The sequence below is a fragment of the Narcine bancroftii genome, chromosome 5 (genome assembly GCF_036971445.1).
Source record: "Narcine bancroftii isolate sNarBan1 chromosome 5, sNarBan1.hap1, whole genome shotgun sequence".
Lineage (NCBI taxonomy): Eukaryota > Metazoa > Chordata > Chondrichthyes > Torpediniformes > Narcinidae > Narcine > Narcine bancroftii.
In genome coordinates this window covers 218665943-218684189 of record NC_091473.1, presented here as the reverse complement: position 1 = coordinate 218684189, position 18247 = coordinate 218665943, and the positions used below count along the sequence as shown (strand labels likewise).

Genomic DNA, 18247 nt, shown 5'->3' with positions numbered 1-18247 from the left:
TCACTGTATTTCATTCACCACTTCTCTGCCCATTCTCCTAATCTGTCTACGTCAACAGTCTCCTTGTTTCCTCAACACTAACCGCTCCTTCACCGACCTTTATATCATAAACAAACCTGGCTATAAAACCACTCATTCCAATATATAAATCATTAACGTACCACATAAAAAGAAGCAGCCTCAAATACCAACCCCTGTGGAACCAGCAGCCAACCAGGATAGGAGCCCTGAAGTCCAACTCTCTTGTTCCTCCCAATCAACCAATGCTGTGCTCAGACTAGAATGGTTACACGATGCGCTCTTATCTTGTCAAGTAGCCTCTTGTGTGGCACCTTGTCAAAGGCCTTCTGAAAATTCAAATACATAACATTGACTGTCTCTCCCCTACCAAGCCTGCTTGTCACTTCAAAGAATTCCAAAAGTTTGTCAAGCAAGATTTTCCCTTGAGGAAACCCTTTGGTCTATCTTATCACGTGCCTCCAAGTACTCTGTAACCTCATCCTTGACAATCGACTCCAACATTTTCCCAACCACTGATGTCAGGCTAAACACTTTATATTTTCCTTTCTGCTGCCTTCATCTCTTCTTGAAAAGTGGGGTGACATTGGCAATTTTCCAGTCCTCCAGAACCATACTAGAAGTTATTGATTCCTGACAGATCATTACCAATTCCTGCACAATCTCTATCACTACTTCTTTTAGAATCCAAGGATGCAATTCATCTGGTCCAGGAGACTTACCCACCCTTAGACCATTCAGTTTTCTGAGAACCTTCTCCCTTGAGTAAGCAACTACACTCACTTCTCTTCCCTGAAACTCTTTGGACATTTGGCACTGATGCAAAATACTCATTTAGTTCTTCTGCCATCTCCTTGTCTCCCATTATTATTTTTCCAGTGTCATTTTCTACTTGTTCTGGAAGAAGCTTTTTTGCATCCTCTTTAGCCCCTTTTCCATTGGCATCCCAGTTAATTGGCTGTGCAGTATCCCAGAATAGAAAGCTTCTTGCGTTGTTTCCACTGGGCCACCCTGAACTGGGATACTAATTGCTTTTCCAGCGAACCCACTCATCCACAGGGATCGGAGTATTCTATCTTCAACTGGAAATGGGTGACTTTCTACTATCCCTTTTCCACTGGTTTTATCAGCACACTGGCCTCAGCAAATATGTTGGGATAGAGGTGGTTAATCCCCTATGGGAAATTATGTCGTTTGATGCCGGCATTCAGACAATATCCCTTTTCCACTGGACCAATAAATTACCAGTTAATTCCTGGTACAGGGTGTCTGTGGAAAAAGGGGCTATTGATATTAGTTGCTAGCCTATCTCTTCCATCATTATGAGATTTTTAGTTACCTATTGCAAGTTTTCTGTGGAGTCATCGAGTCCTAGAGTTTTGCAGCATGGAAGCAGGGCCTTTGGCCAACTTCAAGAATACTAACCAACTTAGCCTGATACCTGAGCTCTTCCCATTTGTCTTCGTTCAACCCATATCTCTCTAGACTCTTTCCGACACGTATTTATTTAAATGTCCTTTGACCATTGTGTTGGCTTCTACCTCTACTACCTATTGGGCATCTTATTCTACACACTTAACACCCTCTGCATGAAGGAGGTACCCTTCAGGTGCCCTTTAAACATTTCACCTCTGAATTTCAACACCCTTACCTGTACTACTGAAACAAGGCCCAACACAAGCTTGAAGAACAATGCTCATCTTTGATCTGGGCATGTTGCAAATTTCAGTACAATATAAAATTCTCCAGCTGTAGGCAAATAACTCTTTTCCTGCCTGTATCAACAATGGCCATTTCTGGTGTAGATATGCTTGCAGGAGTGGTTCAGTCCTTCCTCCCTCATCTCATACAGCCTGGCCTGTATGGGATGTCCCACAGCAAACACAGACATTGATGTATAATAAGGTAACAACTACCCTGTCAGCCCACTTAGTCTCACCTCATCAGAGATACTTGCCGTTGTTTGACTGCATCCACCCCTACCTTTTCCAGTGCTATGAATTAGCTTACTCACTCTCTTCCGCAGTTCTGTTGAGAATCTGAAAAGCCAACTGGGTATCTCTTCCTACTGCACAACTGTTTCAGTTAATCTTCTGCTGTTACTTCAGGGTTTCTGTCATTCAACAAGACAATCAGAGCCCAGATTGTCCTGGTCAGGAGCAAAACCCTCAACCACATCAGGTTTTAGGGGTGGGATATGGGCACTCCCAGCACACTCACTCATGGGCAGATGCACATCCATATTCAGCCCCACAATGATCACAGTCTGCCCTGCAGAGCATTGGGCTAGGGGTCAATACAGAGGATCATCAAAATGTTTGAGGAGATCATTGGGGTCTCCCTTTCCTCAACTAATGATCTTCACTGGGAACTAAGCTTAAATAGGGCTCAAAGAATTACAGAGGACCCTTTCCGCCAAGCACAAAGCATCTTTGACCCACCACCATCAAAGAGGAGGTACAGGAACATCAAAATCAGGACTGCCAGGCTGGGTAATTGCTTCTTCCTGCAGGCTGCGAGATTGATGAACAGTATCCTATAACTGAGTAAATCATCCCAAAATATTTATATTTGAAATTAGACCTTTAAGTACACAGCCCTCCATAATGATTGAGACAAAGATATATTTTCTTTATTTGCCCTTCTGCTCCACAGTTTTAAATTTAATTAAACATGAAATTGAAGAGCACATTCCAGATTTTATTCAGGTACATTTTGGTTTGACCATGTAGAAATTACAGCACTTTTTATACATAGTCTTCACATTTCAGGGCACCATAATGTTTGGGACAATTAGCTTCATAGGTGTTTGTGAGCACTCAGATATATTTAATTGCTTCATTGGTGCAGGTCTAAGGGAGCTGGGATTGCTTCTAAGATTTTGATCACTTTTGGAATCTGTAATTGCCAGTTTTCGACACGAGGACCAGAGTTATGCCAATGCAAGTCAAAGATGCCATTAGATGGCTGAAAAACAGGAATAGAACAGTGAGAGATATCATCCAAACCTTAGGATTACCCAATTCAACAGTTTGGAACAATTGAGAAGAAATAGTGTACTGGTGAGCTCAGTGATCGCAAAGGGATTGGTCTTCCCAGGAAGATCTCCTCTGCTGATGACAGAAGAATTCTCATCATAATGAAGACAAATCCCCAAACGTATGTCCTTCAGATCAGAAACACTCTTCAGGAGGCAGGTGTGACTACTGTCTGCAGAAGACTTCATGAACAGAAATACGGAGACCACTCTACAAGATGCAAACTATGGCTTTGGATCTTGGAGAGTTCCTTTACACCTCCACACTTTGCTCTTGCCATCACTCTGATTCAGGTTAATCTTGGTCTCATCTGTCCCCTAAACATCTCCATCCCCCCAAACTGAAGGACAAAGTCCTTTGTTTCTTTTTGGACAATAGTCCCAACCAGCATCACCCACCCCACCAACCTCCTCCCCCACCACCATTCAGGGGCCCAAACAGTCCTTTCAAGTGAAGCTATGTTTCACTTGTGAATCTGCAGGGGTCATCTACTGCATCGGGTGCTCCCATTGTATTCTCCTAAGCGACGGAGAGACTGGACGCAGACTGGGAGATCGCTTTGTTGGGTGCCTCAGCTCTGTCCTCCATGATAGCGTGGATCTCCCAGTGGCCACCCATTTCAATTCCCCATCCCATTCCCTTGTTGACATGTCAGTCCATGGTCTCCTGCACTGCCAGAGTGAGACAAACCCCACCCCCACCCCCCCCCCCCCCCGCATATTAGAGGAACAACATTTCATCTTCCGGCTGGGCACCCTCCAATTTGACAGCATTAATATCGACCTGACTTCCGTAAACGGCTCCCCCCAAGCCCCCTCTCACTTCTTCCTCTGTCACCTTCCTCCAGCTCTGTCTCTCCCTTCCGTCTCCTTTCACACAAACATGATAAATTCTTACCTTATCCCTTATCATATCCAACTAACACCATTTTCACGTTTCACTTGTCTGTCCACAAGACCTTTTTCCAGAATGCTGCAGGCTGTTTTAAATACTTCTTGGCAACTTGCAATCTAGCCCTCCTGTTTCTGTAGCTAACTAGTAGTTTTCAGCTTGCAGTGTGGCCTCTGCATTTCTGTTCATGAAGTCTTCTGCGGACAGTAGCCATGGACACATCCACACCTGCCTCCTGGAGAGTGCTTCTGATCTGTCGGACAAACATTTGGGGATTTTTCTTCAGTTTGTTGAGAGTTAGCAGTAGAGGTCTTTCCTGAAATCCCAGTCCCTTTGTGATTACTGAACTCACCTGTACACTCTTCCTTCTTAATGATGTTCCAAATTGTTGATTTTGGTGATCCTATAGTTTTGGCGAGGCCTCTTACTGTTTTATTCTTGTTTTTCAGCCTCATTATGGCTTCTTTGACTTTCATTGCTACAATTCTGGTTCTCATGATGAAAAATGGCAGCTGCAGACTCCAAAGGTGATCAAAATCTTAGAAGCAAGCCTAGCTCTCTTATACCTGCACCAATGAAGCAATTAAACATCTCCGAGTACTCACAAACACCTGCAAAGCCTAATGTCCTAAACATTATGGTGGCCTGAAATAGGGGAACTATATATAAAAACTGCTGTAATTTCTACAAGGTCAAACCAAAATGTGTACAAATAACCTTGAATAAAAATCTGAAATGTGCACTTTAGTTACATGTGAATTGTTTGATTACAAATTTAAAACTGTGGAGCACAGAGGCAAATAAAGGGAAAAAAAATGTCTTTATAATGGAGGGCGCTGTATATGTGATTATAATGTGCTGGGGTTTGTGCATGTATGTTTGTGCACAATGGCCCAGAGAAACGCTGATACGTCGGGTTGTGTATATACAGTCAGATGATACCAAATTTAAACTTTAGCTGGAATTTGCTTCCCTCTCCTCTCACCTGAGCTCCTCAGCCAGGAAGATCACCCTCCTCTCCAGCAGCATGGATGCAAAGATGTCCACGATGTGCTTCTCTGACAAGTACTTGAAGAGCGACACAAAATCCACGTGTTCGAGGCGGGAGTCCAAGGGTCGCGTCAGTTCAATGATCTGAGGAGCACATGGGAAACGGGAAGCCTCAGTGGTTTAAATGCAGAAGCCCTCTACAGAACCAGTGAAAGGGTCCCAGACCTGAAACCTTGCCACTCCACAGGTCCTGCTCAACCAGCTCAGTTTCTTTTTTTTAATCTCAGATTTCCAGCATCTGTGGGCTTTTATGTTTGCAGCTCTCACTGCCCCTTCATGAAGGAGTGAGCAGGAGCTTCAGAAGCAACTCGGTTCCGACTGTTTGATCAGCCCCCTTGTCATACACCCTCTAGTTGTATGCCGAGGCCCTTCAAACCTCTCCACCTCAGACCCTGACCACAGAAACCCAAAGGAGGCTGCCTGGGATAGTGGTGGATGCAGACGCAATTAGACTGTTTAAGCAGCTGCTTGACAGACACGTGGAGAGGTAATGTTGCAGCTCGATAAAACTCTAGCGGGGAGTATGGTGTTCAGTTCTGGTTGATTCATGACAGGAAGGTTTGGAGAGGATGCAGAGCAGATTTACCAGGATGTTGCCTGATTGGAGAAAAACATGATAGGCTGCAGATGCTGTGATTGTAGTAAAAACACCAAAATGTTGGAGGAACTCACCTGGTCTATTCAGCATCCATAGGAGACAAAGATATATTGCTGATGTTTTGGGCCTGAGTCCTTCTTCGAGGTGTAGAGAAATGTCCAAACAAAAGAATGGTGGAGGAGGAGAGGTGGTCACAAAGGTATCATGTTCTGTGCAGGCTTCATTGGTTGAAGGACATGTTCCTGTACTAGACTGGTGACTAGGTAACAGAGTCTAGTTTGGCATTGCTCCATTGCTTAAACTTCTTGCCCTGATTTTTTTTTTTTTTTTTTTTTTTTGAAAATAATACTTTTAATTGATTTTTTTTGTTCATAACCTGCAGGGATGACCTGAAGTTTTGAACCAGAGCCTGTAGTAAAAAGGATAGGAATCTTCTCTAACTTCCACCCATTCTGCCACCAACATCACTGAATCAACATCAACATCATTAGTGGGCAGGACTGCGTTTGGAATTATTTCAAAGTACAACCAAAGTTGAGTAATTTTGACTCCTGCAGTCATTACATATTTTCACAGCTATAAGATAATAAGCAAAGGTATCCTCTCTGATATTTCAGGGTGCTACCTTGGACTGTTACAAAATGGAGTTTGTTTCAAAATCAAGAACAGAACTGCAAACAGCCGCGGGTACTGGAAGGATTCAGTGGGTCAGGCAACATCCATGAAGAGAAATGATCATTCAGCTTTCTGGTTTGGGCCTTTTTCAAGACTAGATATGTTGATGCACTTCTCTCCGTGGATGTTGTCTGACCCGCCGAGTCCTTCTCATATCTCATTGTTTGCTTTGTTTCAAACTTATTTGACTCCAATGGTGACAATTATTCCAGTTCAATATTAGCCAAAGATCATGGTGAATCCTTAACACCTCAGACATGGAGAAAATATCACAGAAAATTATCAATGAAAATCCTTCCCAAATTCACATCCATAAATCTCTATTTTTTTATATCCAATCTAAGAGACTTCTGAGTGACCTTGTTGTACTATCTCCTTCCAACACCACCCTGTCTGTTAAAAAAAAACCTTCCTCTGATGTCTCCACTAAATTTTCTTTCACCCACCTGGAACAGATGTCTTCTGGTATTTGCAGTTTTCCCAAGCCCCTTAATCTTATGAACCTCTATTAAATCACCTCCAATACTTTGTCACTCCAAAGAAAAAAAAAGCCTTAGCTCTGCCAACCTTGCTTCACAACATATGTTTGCTAATCCAGGCAATATCCTGGTAAATTTCTTCACTCTCTCTGAAGCATCAACATCATTACAGAAATCATTAAATGGTTCATTAAAATGACCAGAACAGAACGTAATATTCCAAGTTTAGTCTAACTAGCATTAAGATTACCTCATATCTCTTGAATTCAATCCCCCAATAAAGAGCAGCACATCATACATCTTCTTAAACATCTTACCAACTTGCATGGCAACCTTTTTTTTTTTTTTAAATTTTTTATTTTTCACACCATAAATCACATTAGCCATGATATACACTATTTCTTTTTCACACATATACAGTGACTTTACTTCTTGCCCTGATTGAAGCAGAAGTGACCCTTGAGCTAAGTAGCCATGGGGGCTAGGGAAGGTCACTGACATACCAGCTCCGCAACTCTGACTTAAGAGGTTTCCCTCACTTCCGATGCGGAAGCTGTATGCTCCAGTCTAGAAAAGTGCAGGCCTCCTGTCCTGATGGTGCTGGCGTAGGGTCTAACAGCCCTCGTTTTGACAACGGAGGATGGAGTGGCAGGGGTGGTGGGGTCAAAGCTAGAACGAGGGCCCAGGGGGTTCCCTGAGAGTTGCCACTCCACTGGAACACTAGCCTTTTCAGTGGCAGCAGGGTCCAGGATCGAGAGGGTATGAGGAGGTGGGACAAGAGGTTGGGGGAATGGGGACAGGATTGAGGGGAGGAGGGCCACATTTAACCAAATGCTGATGCATTACAAGGACATCCCGCCTCTGCCTCACAGGTGCCTGTGACATGGTCAGCAACCGGCATTTAAAGGATCTGATGTGAGAATGGGAGAGAGGAGGGGACGGGAGGGCCAGGGGATGGGAAGAGGAAGGGTTGGTAGATCCAGGCCTTCAGAGTCACCACCTGAGTGGTCACCACAGGAAACTGCCTGCCCTCCTCTTTGGGAGGCCACTCCTCAGAGAGACAGAAGTGAGGGTCAGATCTGGGCAGCACAGAGCCCAAGGTCGAGCAAAACAAACCCACCCCGATCCCAACCAAGCCAGTCCCTAGTCTTGCCCAGCAGACTCACCTCCGTTCCTGATTCCGGGATGAAGCTCTTCACGCAGACAGTTTTTCCTGGAGCTGGGAAGGAAGCCTCTCGCAGCCCCTGCATGAAGGGGTAGATTGCCGCCATGCAGATTTGTCTCCGCTTCTCCACCTCATCCAGGATCTGGGGAAAGGCGAGTCACAGGATTCTGTGAGAATTAGATGTCCCATATGTCTGTCATCATTGCACCCACGTCATTGCAACAACCCATTCCCATCAAACCTCACCCTTTCACCACAACACCCTATCACCTATCACCTCTACATCCACCCCTGCCCCCTTGATGCCCCATCCACACATACCTTTCAGCTCCCTAATCCTTCAAATCCTCATGTGTATCTCCCAGACAATTGTCACACCTAAAGACCAGTTACTGTCCCTGTAACATCAAGAAACCAACCAGCCCATCCAGACACCACCATTCACAGTCCACTAATCAGAACCCTTGACCATTCCCCATGCCATATACCCCACATAGGTATACCTGAAACCTATCCCTGTGTCACCAATAACAGGGAGATACAGGCCCAACCCCACACCAGTGGATGGTTGGAGGTACAGGCCAACCCACACACTGTTGGTGGTTGGAGGTAGAGGTGCAATCCCATAACAGTGGATAGGAGGTGATACAGGTGTAATCCTGCACTGGTGGTGGTTGAAGATACAGGTTCAACCTTCGCACGGGTGGGTAGGAGGTGGTACAGGTCCAACCTCTGCACGGGTGGGTAGGAGGTGGTACAGGTCCAACCTCCACATGGATGGGTAGGAGGTGGTACAAATCCAACCTCTGCATGGATGGGTAGGAGATGGTACAGGTCCAACTTCCTCACGGGTGGGTAGGAGGTGGTACAGGTCCAACTTCCACATGAGTGGGTAGGAGGTGGTACAGGTACAACCTCCGCATGGGTGGGTAGGTGGTACAGGTCCAATCTCCGCATGGGTGGGTAGGAGGTGGTACAGATCCAACCTCCGCACGGGTGGGTAGGAGGTGGGTGGGTAGGAGGTGGTACAGACGCAACCCCGCACGGGTGGGTGGGAAGTGGGTGGGTAGGAGGTGGTACAGATGCAACCCCGCATTGGTGGGTAGGAGGTGGTACCGGCACAACCCAATACCGGTGGGTAGGAGGTGGTACAGGCGTAACCCAACACCGGTGGGTAGGAAGTGGTACAGGCGCAACCCCAAACCGGTGGGTAGGAGGTGGTACAGGTGCAACCCCATGCCACCAGCTCAAAGAACGAGCCAGAAGACACCCTCCTCACCCCCAAAAATCCGAGAAGATCTCCATCCTCAGATTAATCCTCCCCAGATGTTCCCACTCAGTGGCCGTGGGGCATGTGGAGCCTCCCCCTTCAGGAAATGTTGGGAGAGGCACCATGTGAATTCAAAGGTCCTCCACAGAGGAAGCGAGGTGAGCATGCAGCTAGTGGGCCCTCAAACCTCACCTTGGAGAAGAGGCCAAAACATCCCAGGCAGCTGATGATGCAGAAAACCTCTGGCAAACGAGGTGCTCCTCCTTGAGGCTGCAGATGGAGAGAAGGACTCTGCTTTAAAACATTCATGCAGAGATCAGACTGGACTCTGCACCTGCTCCTAAATTGGGCTGACCACAACCCTACAGTTATCAGGCAGGAATTTGTTTAGGTCGACTGTAGGACCCTATGGCTCAAGCTTTTAAAAAGTGAGATGGTGAAAGTTTGGGGGGGGCAACGGGACATCCTTGTCAGTGTGAAACGCAAGACTATAAAGACACAATGCTGGAGAAACTCACCAGGTCAAACAGTATACTTCATATAGTGAAGATGGTACATAACCGGCATTTCAAGCTTGAGCCCTTCATCAAGGTATGAGCAAAATGTAGGCAAGTGCCCAAACGAAATAGTTGGGGGAGGGGTGAAGAACCTAGGCCCACAGGCAGGAGGTAAATGGTGGATAAGGGAGGGAAGGTACACCAGCAAACAAGGTGAGGGGGGTGGTTCTGTGAATGGCAAGCATGCCAAAGTGTGGTGTTAGGGATGCGAAGAGCGGTGAGGCCTCGATAAAATAATTGTTACAAAAGAGATAGTGATGAGCAAGCTAATTGGACTGAAGGCAGACAAATCCCTTGGCCTTGATGGAAATGGCGGGAGTTATGGTCATCATTTACCAAATTTCTCTGGATTCTGGGCAGGTCCTGGCAGATTAGAAGACAACAGGTGTCACTCCACTTTTTACAAAAGGATAATAGACAGAAGATGGGTAACTATCAGCCAGTTAGCTTGAAAATGCTTGAAGCTGTCATTAAGGATGAAATAGTAGGAAATTTAGAATGAAGGGATTCCATCAGGCAGACACAGGATAGATTCAGAAATGGCATTGACAAACGCTGGAGTTCTTTGAGGATATAATGGGTGCAGTGGATAGAGGGGAACAGGATGATGTTGTATATTTGGATTTCCAGAAGGCGTTTGATAAGGTGACAATAAGATACAAATGAATGGGGTCAGGGGAAGTTTATTGACATGGATTGAGGATTGGTTAACTGATAGAAGGCAGAGAGTCGGGATAAATGGGTGTTTTTCTGATTGGCAGACAGTGGTAAGTGGAGGGTTGCAGGGATTGGTGCTGGGTCCGCAGCTGTTCACCATTTATGTTGATGATTTGGAAGAGGGGACAGAGTGTAGGGTAGCCAAGTTTGTGGATGATACTAAATTGAGTGGAAAAGCAAATTGTACAGAGGATGTGGAGAAGCTGCAGAAGGATATCGTTAAGTTAGGTGAGTGGCAAAGGTCTGGCAGATGGAGTTTAATACAATGTTAGCAAATGTGAGGTCATCCACTTTGGTAAGAAAAACAGAAGAGCAGATTATTATTTAAATGGTGAAAAACTGCAGCATGCTGTAGTGCAGAAGGACTTGGGTGTGCTTGTGCATGAATCGCAAAGTTGGGTTGGAGGTACAACAGGTTATTAAGAACCCAAATGCAATGTTGGCCTTCATCACTAGAGGAATTGAATTCAAGAGCAGGGAAGTCATGCTGCAACTGTACAAGGTACTGGTGAGGCCGTACCTGGAGTACTGCGTGCAGCTCTGGACTCCATAATTGAGGAAGGATAGACTGGCCTTGGAGGCAGTCCAGAGGAGGTTCACCAGGTTGATCCCAGAGATGAGGGGGTTGACCTATGAGGAGAGACTAAATCACCTGGGATTATATTCACTTGAATTCAGAAGAATGAGAAGAGATCTTATAGAAACATATAAAATTATGAAAGAGGCAGGAAAATTGTTTTCAATGGTAGGTAAGACCAGAACTAGGGGACACAGCCTCGAGATTCAGGGGAGTAGATTTAAGTCAGAGGTGAGGAAAAACTGTTTTTCCCAGAGAGCAGTGAATCTGTGACATTCTGTGCCCAGGGAAGCAGTTGAGGCTACTTCATTAAACATATTTAAGGTTCAGTTAGATGGATATTTACATAAAGGAACTAAGGGATATGGACAGGTCGGTGGAGTTGAGTCAATTATCAGATCAGCCATGATCTTATTGAATGGCGGAGCAGGCTCGACGGGCCAGACGACCGACTCCTGCTCCTAGTTCCTATGTTCTAAAGGGGCAAGGGCTGGAGGAAAGATGTCAGAGGGATGGCGAAGAGAGAGAGAGAACAGGGAGTAGGCTGGCATAAACCGGAGAAGTTGATGTCAATGCCATCTGGTTGGAGAGCACCCAGATGGAAAATTAGGTGTTGCTCCCCCAGTTTACGAGTGGTCTTGGTTTGAAAGTGCATGAGGCCATAGACAGACATGTCATTGGAACGGTTGGCCACTGGGAGATCCCTGTCATTCATGAGTGCAGAGCGAAGGTGCTCAGCGAAGCGATCTCCTGGTCTGCATCCAGTCTTTCCAATGTAGAGAAAGCCACAACGGGAGCACCAGATGCAATAGATAACTCCTGCAGATCCACAAGTGAAGTGTTGCTTCACTTGGAAGGTCTGTTTATGGCCTAGAATGGTGAGGGAAGGGGGTGTGAATGCAAGTGTGACACTTCCTAGTGCTGCAGGGAAAGAATAATAAGAAGGGATGAGTGGACAAGGGAGTCATGGATAGAGCGGTCCTTATGGAAGGCAGAGAGGGGAGGAGAGTGGAAGGTGTGTATGGTGGTGGGATCATATTATAGGTGAGGAAAATTAGAGGGGATAATGTGTTGGAAATGGAGGCTGGTGGGATGGTAGGTGAGGACAAGGGGAATCTTGTTTTTGCTGCTCCTTGGGGTGGAGGGAGCCAGGGAAGAGGAGTGGGAAAATGGAGGAGAAAATAGAGCAGATGCTGGTTATGGCTGAGTCAGTGGTGGAGGGGATGCTACGATTTTGCAAGAAACACATGTCGGATGACTGCACTGGAAGACCTCGTCTTGGGAGCAGATACAACGGAGAAGGAGGAATTGGGAGAAAGGAATAGCTTCACATTTCTCTCTGTAACAACCGATTTTTGCTTTAAAATTGCACCCCGTTTATTGCATTTAAATAGTTGATGAAAAGCCCTCTTCTAAAACTGGGGCAGGCGGGCAGAGGGGAATTTGTTGCCTCACTGCTACAGAGACCTGGGTTCACCTGCTGGCTCAGAGCGCTGTCTGCGTGGAATTTGCCCTTTCTCCTGGTGACCGGAATGCTGGAAAGGGTGCCGAGGAAATTCCCCAGGACATTGCCTGGATTTAGTTATGGGGAAAAAGCTGGGTCTGGCTGTTTGCTTACTCAGGAGCGTAGGTGACCTGAGGCAAGAACACAAGATTATAAGATGTTTGGGCAGTGCAGATGGTCAGAGGCTTTTTACCCCATTCTAGGGGTATCATACACAGCAGAAATCATAGGTGAAAGGAAAGAGTTTTAATTGAGATTGAAGGGGCCTTTTTTTAAAAAAAAAAGTGATCAGCTAAAATGTGCAGCATGCTTCAGGGTTGATGGATTTCAAACAGGCATTTGGGATAGTAGTTAAACCAGCACAAAAAAAATAGATGATGCAATCTTAAAGCATGCAGACAGGGTTAAGATCGATGGGGTGGAAGAATGTATGACTACAGTGGGCTGAAGGGTCTGTTTCTGAGATGAGCAGCTCAATGACCATGCACGACTCCTTACAAACCAGGGCGAGTTGGTCAGATAACTGGCCCCTGAGAGTTTTCCATTTGTGCGTAGGTGACAGGGGCAGTTGCAGGCAAGGTAAGGAGAATAGGATACAAGTCTGGGGGTGAGGGGTGAAGGGAGCTGTCAACACTCTGATGGAGGATGCCAATTTCTAGCCTTAGGAAGCGGAGGAGTGGAACTGGGCTTGGAGAGGGAAGACTACAAGTCGAACAAACTCTGAATGTAAGAGCGGGTGGTTACCAGGAGACTCCTGCAGTAGCCGAACTTCCTGCTGCCGTCCACATTGGTGAGGACGAATGAGAAGGTTTCACTGAAAGAGAAAGGAAAGACTTCAGTGGAGGCAGGCCCAAGCTTGGGTGAACAGTCACATGTGATGCCATTCTAACAGGAGCTGGCCAAGCAGAGTGAGGACAATGGTTCCAGCCTCACCAATTCCCAACCGTAAGAAATTTCACATCACCCAGGGCAAACAGCTGGACATGAGGACAAAGGTTTATAAGGGGCAGGATTTCATGAGAGAGAATTGTTGATATAATATCACAAAATAAACTCTCAATACAATTCTGGGCCTCTCTGCTGAGATACAAAAGTGAACTGGTGCTTCTAAACAAAACTGGGATCTTGGTCAGTCAGTTTTGCAATCCAGTAAATGATCCTCCACCTGCTCTTGGAGTGTGTGTGGGGCAGTGTGGAGAGACCTTCATTTTGTATCCACAGTTGTACCTGCCCTGGGAGTGTGTGTTCCATGTTGTCTGGTGAATAAGACTGACCTATGGTCCATTAGCCTGAATCATGAAATATTGCATGAAGTGTTTGCGTTTCAATCCCATTCATATCGTGTCAACATCCATCTCTCAAACCAAACATGTTGAAAATGTATCTATTGTTGCTTCTGTGCATGTTACTAAGCATCAGTGTCCATGCTTCTAAAATACTTTCCTCTGTAAATGCTCTGTGATAAGCTGAGGTCATTTAAAGTTCTTTTCTTTGAGTCACGATGCTTAGAAGCACAGGGAAAGTGAGCAGGTTATGTGCGGTGATACAGGGCGAGTGAGATGTCTACAAACCTCTCATACTCGGTGAGTGGGGCCCAAGTGTTGCCATCGGGGAAGCAAAACAGTGGGATTGCCTTCAGTAAACATTCCTCTTCCTCCTTCTGAGAACGCATCAGATTCTCCCTCTGAAAGGGACGCAAAAGTCTGTCAACAATCATGACACCATTGAAATGCACCCTTCCCCAACACCAGCCCCTGGCCCTCTTCATTCTTGATACCACCCCAACAAACTGGGTCTGCCTGCACACAATCAGCTTTCCCTGTGATGCAAAGCCACTTGACAGTCACCTTCCTCCACACTCTTTGGGCTCCCCTCAAATATTAGCCCCAAATCTGCCACAGCGCAAAAGGATTTGGCCAAAAATTCTGCAGTAAGCATCTCACCTTCTGCCTCCTCAAGGATGTCCCACCATCCATGAAGCACAGTGCAGTTGGGCAATGGAATGTCTACCATTTGCCCGGGTGACACAGCACGAGGAATTCTTGATCAGCTCCACAACTCATTGCCTGCTTGGTTCCCCATCCAGCTCCCCAAACATTAATTTGGTGCAGTACATAGAGTGCTGGTCAAACTCATCTGGTCACACAGCATCCAGTGGATGTAAAAGGCAGTCATCGTTTCGGGCCTTTAAGGTTCCCACTTAGCCTCCTTTGGTCCAGGGAGAAAAGTTGCAGCCCATCTGTGCTCCAGTTATATTTGAAGCCCTGTGATCCCAGCAATATTCCCATAGATCATTTCTGTACTTTTCCTCGCTTAATGATATCTTTCCTGTAAGCAGAGTGACCAGAACTCAGCCCATTGACGCTTTTTACAAATGCAATACTGAAAAGGGCTGAGGAAACACAGCAGTGTCATGCAGCATCCAGAAAAAGTAAAACGCAGTTGATGTGTTAGGCCTGGGCCCCTCATCAGAAATGTGGCAGAAAAGATAGGCACCGGAATAAAACGGTGAGGGAGGGGAAGGGGGAGGAGCACAGGCTAATAGGCAAGAGGTCATGGGTGGTTACAGGTGAGAGAAGACAAAAGCTGAGAAGTGGTGGGGGAAGAGAGCAAAGAAGGTTAGCTGTGTGAAATGAGAAGAGAGGGAAATGCGTTAGGAGCTGGAGGAGATGAGAGAGGAATAGAGATGGAAGGAGGGCATTAACAGACGCTGGAGAAGGCGATGTTAACGCTGTTCGGATGGAAGGCACCATGTGTTCTTTCTCCAATTTGCAGGTGGCCTCAGGTTGGCAGAGCAGAAGGCAATGGACAGACATGATGGTGTGGGAATAGGGTGTGGATTTGAAGGGGTGGAACCACTAAGAAGAATAATTTCTCAACAAGGCTGCTCCAACTGTAGCTTCCAAATCACAATCTATCGATACCACCAAGCAGGGTCAGAGCAGTGAATGTGGGAGAGCATCATCCCCTCTGAGTCTCCCACCACCAGGATCTGAGGCTAAGTCTCTGGACTCTCCACTCATCAGCTGCCCGTGAGGAGGTGGGGTTGAGCGACCAGCGTAACCGCTGTCCCCCTGGTGAAAGCACTCCCAACAGCACAAGGAGGTTCCCGAACCCTGATGGAGACTGACCATTGGTTGGTGCACCTGTCGCCTGATCCGGTAGAGGTGGTGGGGATTGGAAAGTGTGATTCATCTAGGACACTGGCATCCTGTTCTATCAGTGCTCTGTGGTTAGTAAGAGATTACTTAAGGTGATATGTGAGTGGGAAAAAAAATAGTTGAGAAGCTCTGGTCCTGAAGATGGTTACACATCCAGTAGTGGAAGAAGTTGCATGGTCAACCAATCAGGCAATGTGTTGTTGAGCTAGGTACCAAAAAGTCAATTAAAAGACAATTAACTACCTCAGAGTCCCACTCATTCATGACCCTGGGAGAGTTGTTGAAAGACTAGACCATCAGATAGACTGACGTGCCTCCAACAACTCATGGACCCACTCTGGTCGGACATTGAAGTTCCCTTCACACACACCACTGAGGCACAAGAATTCCCCTACCCTCGAATGAAAGAAGATTCAGGAACATGTAGCAAATAGGATGGTTCAGGCTGAAGATACAAGATGGGACTCGGAAGGAGGAAAAAAAACTCGGAGGGATTCTCACTCTGGAAAAGACGGCTGTGGTAACCACGGGGACCCTGCAGTAAAACAGGTGGCTGTGGTAACCACGGGGACCCTGCAGTAAAACAGACGGCTGTGGTAAATACGGGGACCCTGCAGTAAAACAGGCGGCTGTTGTAAACATGGGGATCCTGCAGTAAAACAGGCAGCTATGGTAAAAATGGAGACCTTACAGTAAAACAGGAAGCTGTGATAAACATAGGGACCCTGCAGTAAAACAGGCGGCTCTGGTAAACACGGGGACCCTGCAGTAAAACAGGCGGCTCTGGTAAACACGGGGACCCTGCAGTAAAACAGGTGGCTGTGGTAAATACGGGGACCCTGCAGTAAAACAGGCGGCTGTGGTAAACACAGGGACCCTGCAGTACAACAGGCAGCTGTTGTAAAAATGGGGATCCTGCAGTAAAACAGGCAGCTATGGTAAACACGGAGACCTTACAGTAAAACAGGCGGCTGTGGTAAAGTGGTAAACACGGGGACCCTGCAGTAAAACAGGCGACTCTGGTAAACATGGGGACCCTGCAGTAAAACAGGCGGCTGTGGTAAACATAGGGACCCTGCAGTAAAACAGGCGGCTGTGGTGAAGTGGTAAACACGGGAACCCTGAAGTAAAACAGGCGGCTGTGGTAAACACAGGGACCCTGCAGTAAAACAGGTGGCTGTGGTAAAGTGGTAAACACAGGGACCCTACAGTAAAACAGGCAGCTGTGGTGAAGTGGTAAACACGGGGACCCTGCAGTAAAGCAGGGGGCTGTGGTAAACTTTTTGTGGCACCCACAATAAGTGTGGCTAGTCTGTGAGAAGTAATCATGTCCTCAACACCCAGAATGCAACCTACCCCCAGATTATTCCAAAGCAAACCAATGACCACTTTCTTAAATAGTCTGCTCACATCATTTATGACATTTTCTCTTTGCACAAGAGCCCTTTCAAAAGGATTCACACCCAAGGGGAAGTTTTTGAGCAATTTTCATGAAAGCTTAACAGTCCCTCAGTTGAAGATGAAGGTTTGTCAACTAAAAGCAGGCAAGTACCTTCGGAAACTGGTAAGTAATCTGCGGCTCATACACGTCTCCAGATTTCTTCAGTGCAACAACCACAAGGTATTCGAAGAAGAACTGTCCAGAGTACCGGGACGAATCTTTGTCCGTTCTCCCCTCTTTCTCAGAGACACTCCTCTCGATACCTGCTTTAGAAATACAGCTCACGTAGTTGGTGAACTTCCACTGCAGGCACTTTGTCCTTGATTTTGGCAATGCCCTTATTCTCAGATTTGTTCCGCCTTGCTGGTCTCTGCTGTCTCCTGACCAGTGACCCCCGTCTCCACAATCTCCTGCCCAGTTTCCTTCTACGTTTCCCAGTCTCTGGGAACCCTTGCCCTGCAATTACTTTGTGACAAGCAATCCACATGTGGGGTTTCCCCAAAACAAACCAGGAACTGATTACTCAACATCTCACTAACTATTAAGAAGCTGTGAACCACAGTGCCTTCAGGGAGAGAGGTGCAAAACACCGAATTTCATGACTTGTTCATGATAATAAATTCCGATTCTGGTCATGGATGAGTGGGATCTGCAATTGGGGTGGTCAGGGAAGTACTACACAGAGGTTGAGTTTGTGGGGAAGACTATGGTTTGTTCTCCACCCCCCGCCCCCCTCCTAAGGTCTGGGTCTGCGTGACTTTGTTTAAACAAATTAAACGTTTTCCATGACCTGTGTTCCATTCATCTATCGGCCCAGCTTGCATTAATCCTGATTTACCAAATGTATCTTAACTGTGGAGGAACAGATGGATCTTGGGATCATATCCATAGACCCTTCAAGTGTGCCCCTCAGGTTGATAGGGTAGGTAAGAAGGTGCACAGTTTGCTGGCTTTCGTTAGTCGGGGGATTGAGTTGAAGAGCCGCGAGGTGATGGCGCAGCTCTATAAAACTCTGGTTGGACCACACGGAATATTGCGTTCAGTTCTGGTTACCTCAATGCAGGAAGTATGTGGAAGTTTTAGAGAGGGTACGGAGGAGAGTTTCC

General features: G+C 46.5%; 1 protein-coding gene across 6 annotated transcripts in view; it reads right to left on the bottom strand.

Moving 5' to 3' along the window:
- Positions 1-18247, bottom strand: part of LOC138764865 (DENN domain-containing protein 2D-like) — a 137978-nt gene that overhangs the window by 79903 nt on the left and 39828 nt on the right. For 4 of the 6 annotated variants that reach the window (XR_011358334.1, XR_011358333.1, XM_069941255.1 and 1 more), the window contains 7 exons: positions 17253-17407; positions 14111-14223; positions 13284-13353; positions 10979-11101; positions 9377-9454; positions 7916-8056; positions 4933-5081 (listed from right to left, as the gene is read on the bottom strand). Coding sequence is in view for 4 of the 6 variants with exons in the window: in XM_069941255.1 (XP_069797356.1) it covers positions 4933-5081; positions 7916-8056; positions 9377-9454; positions 10979-11101; positions 13284-13353; positions 14111-14223; positions 17253-17407 (829 nt within the window). In the remaining 2 variants the exon portion in view is untranslated. The remainder of the gene's footprint in view (positions 1-4932; positions 5082-7915; positions 8057-9376; positions 9455-10978; positions 11102-13283; positions 13354-14110; positions 14224-17252; positions 17408-18247) is intronic. The other 2 variants (XM_069941256.1, XM_069941259.1) reach the window with 2 other exon arrangements.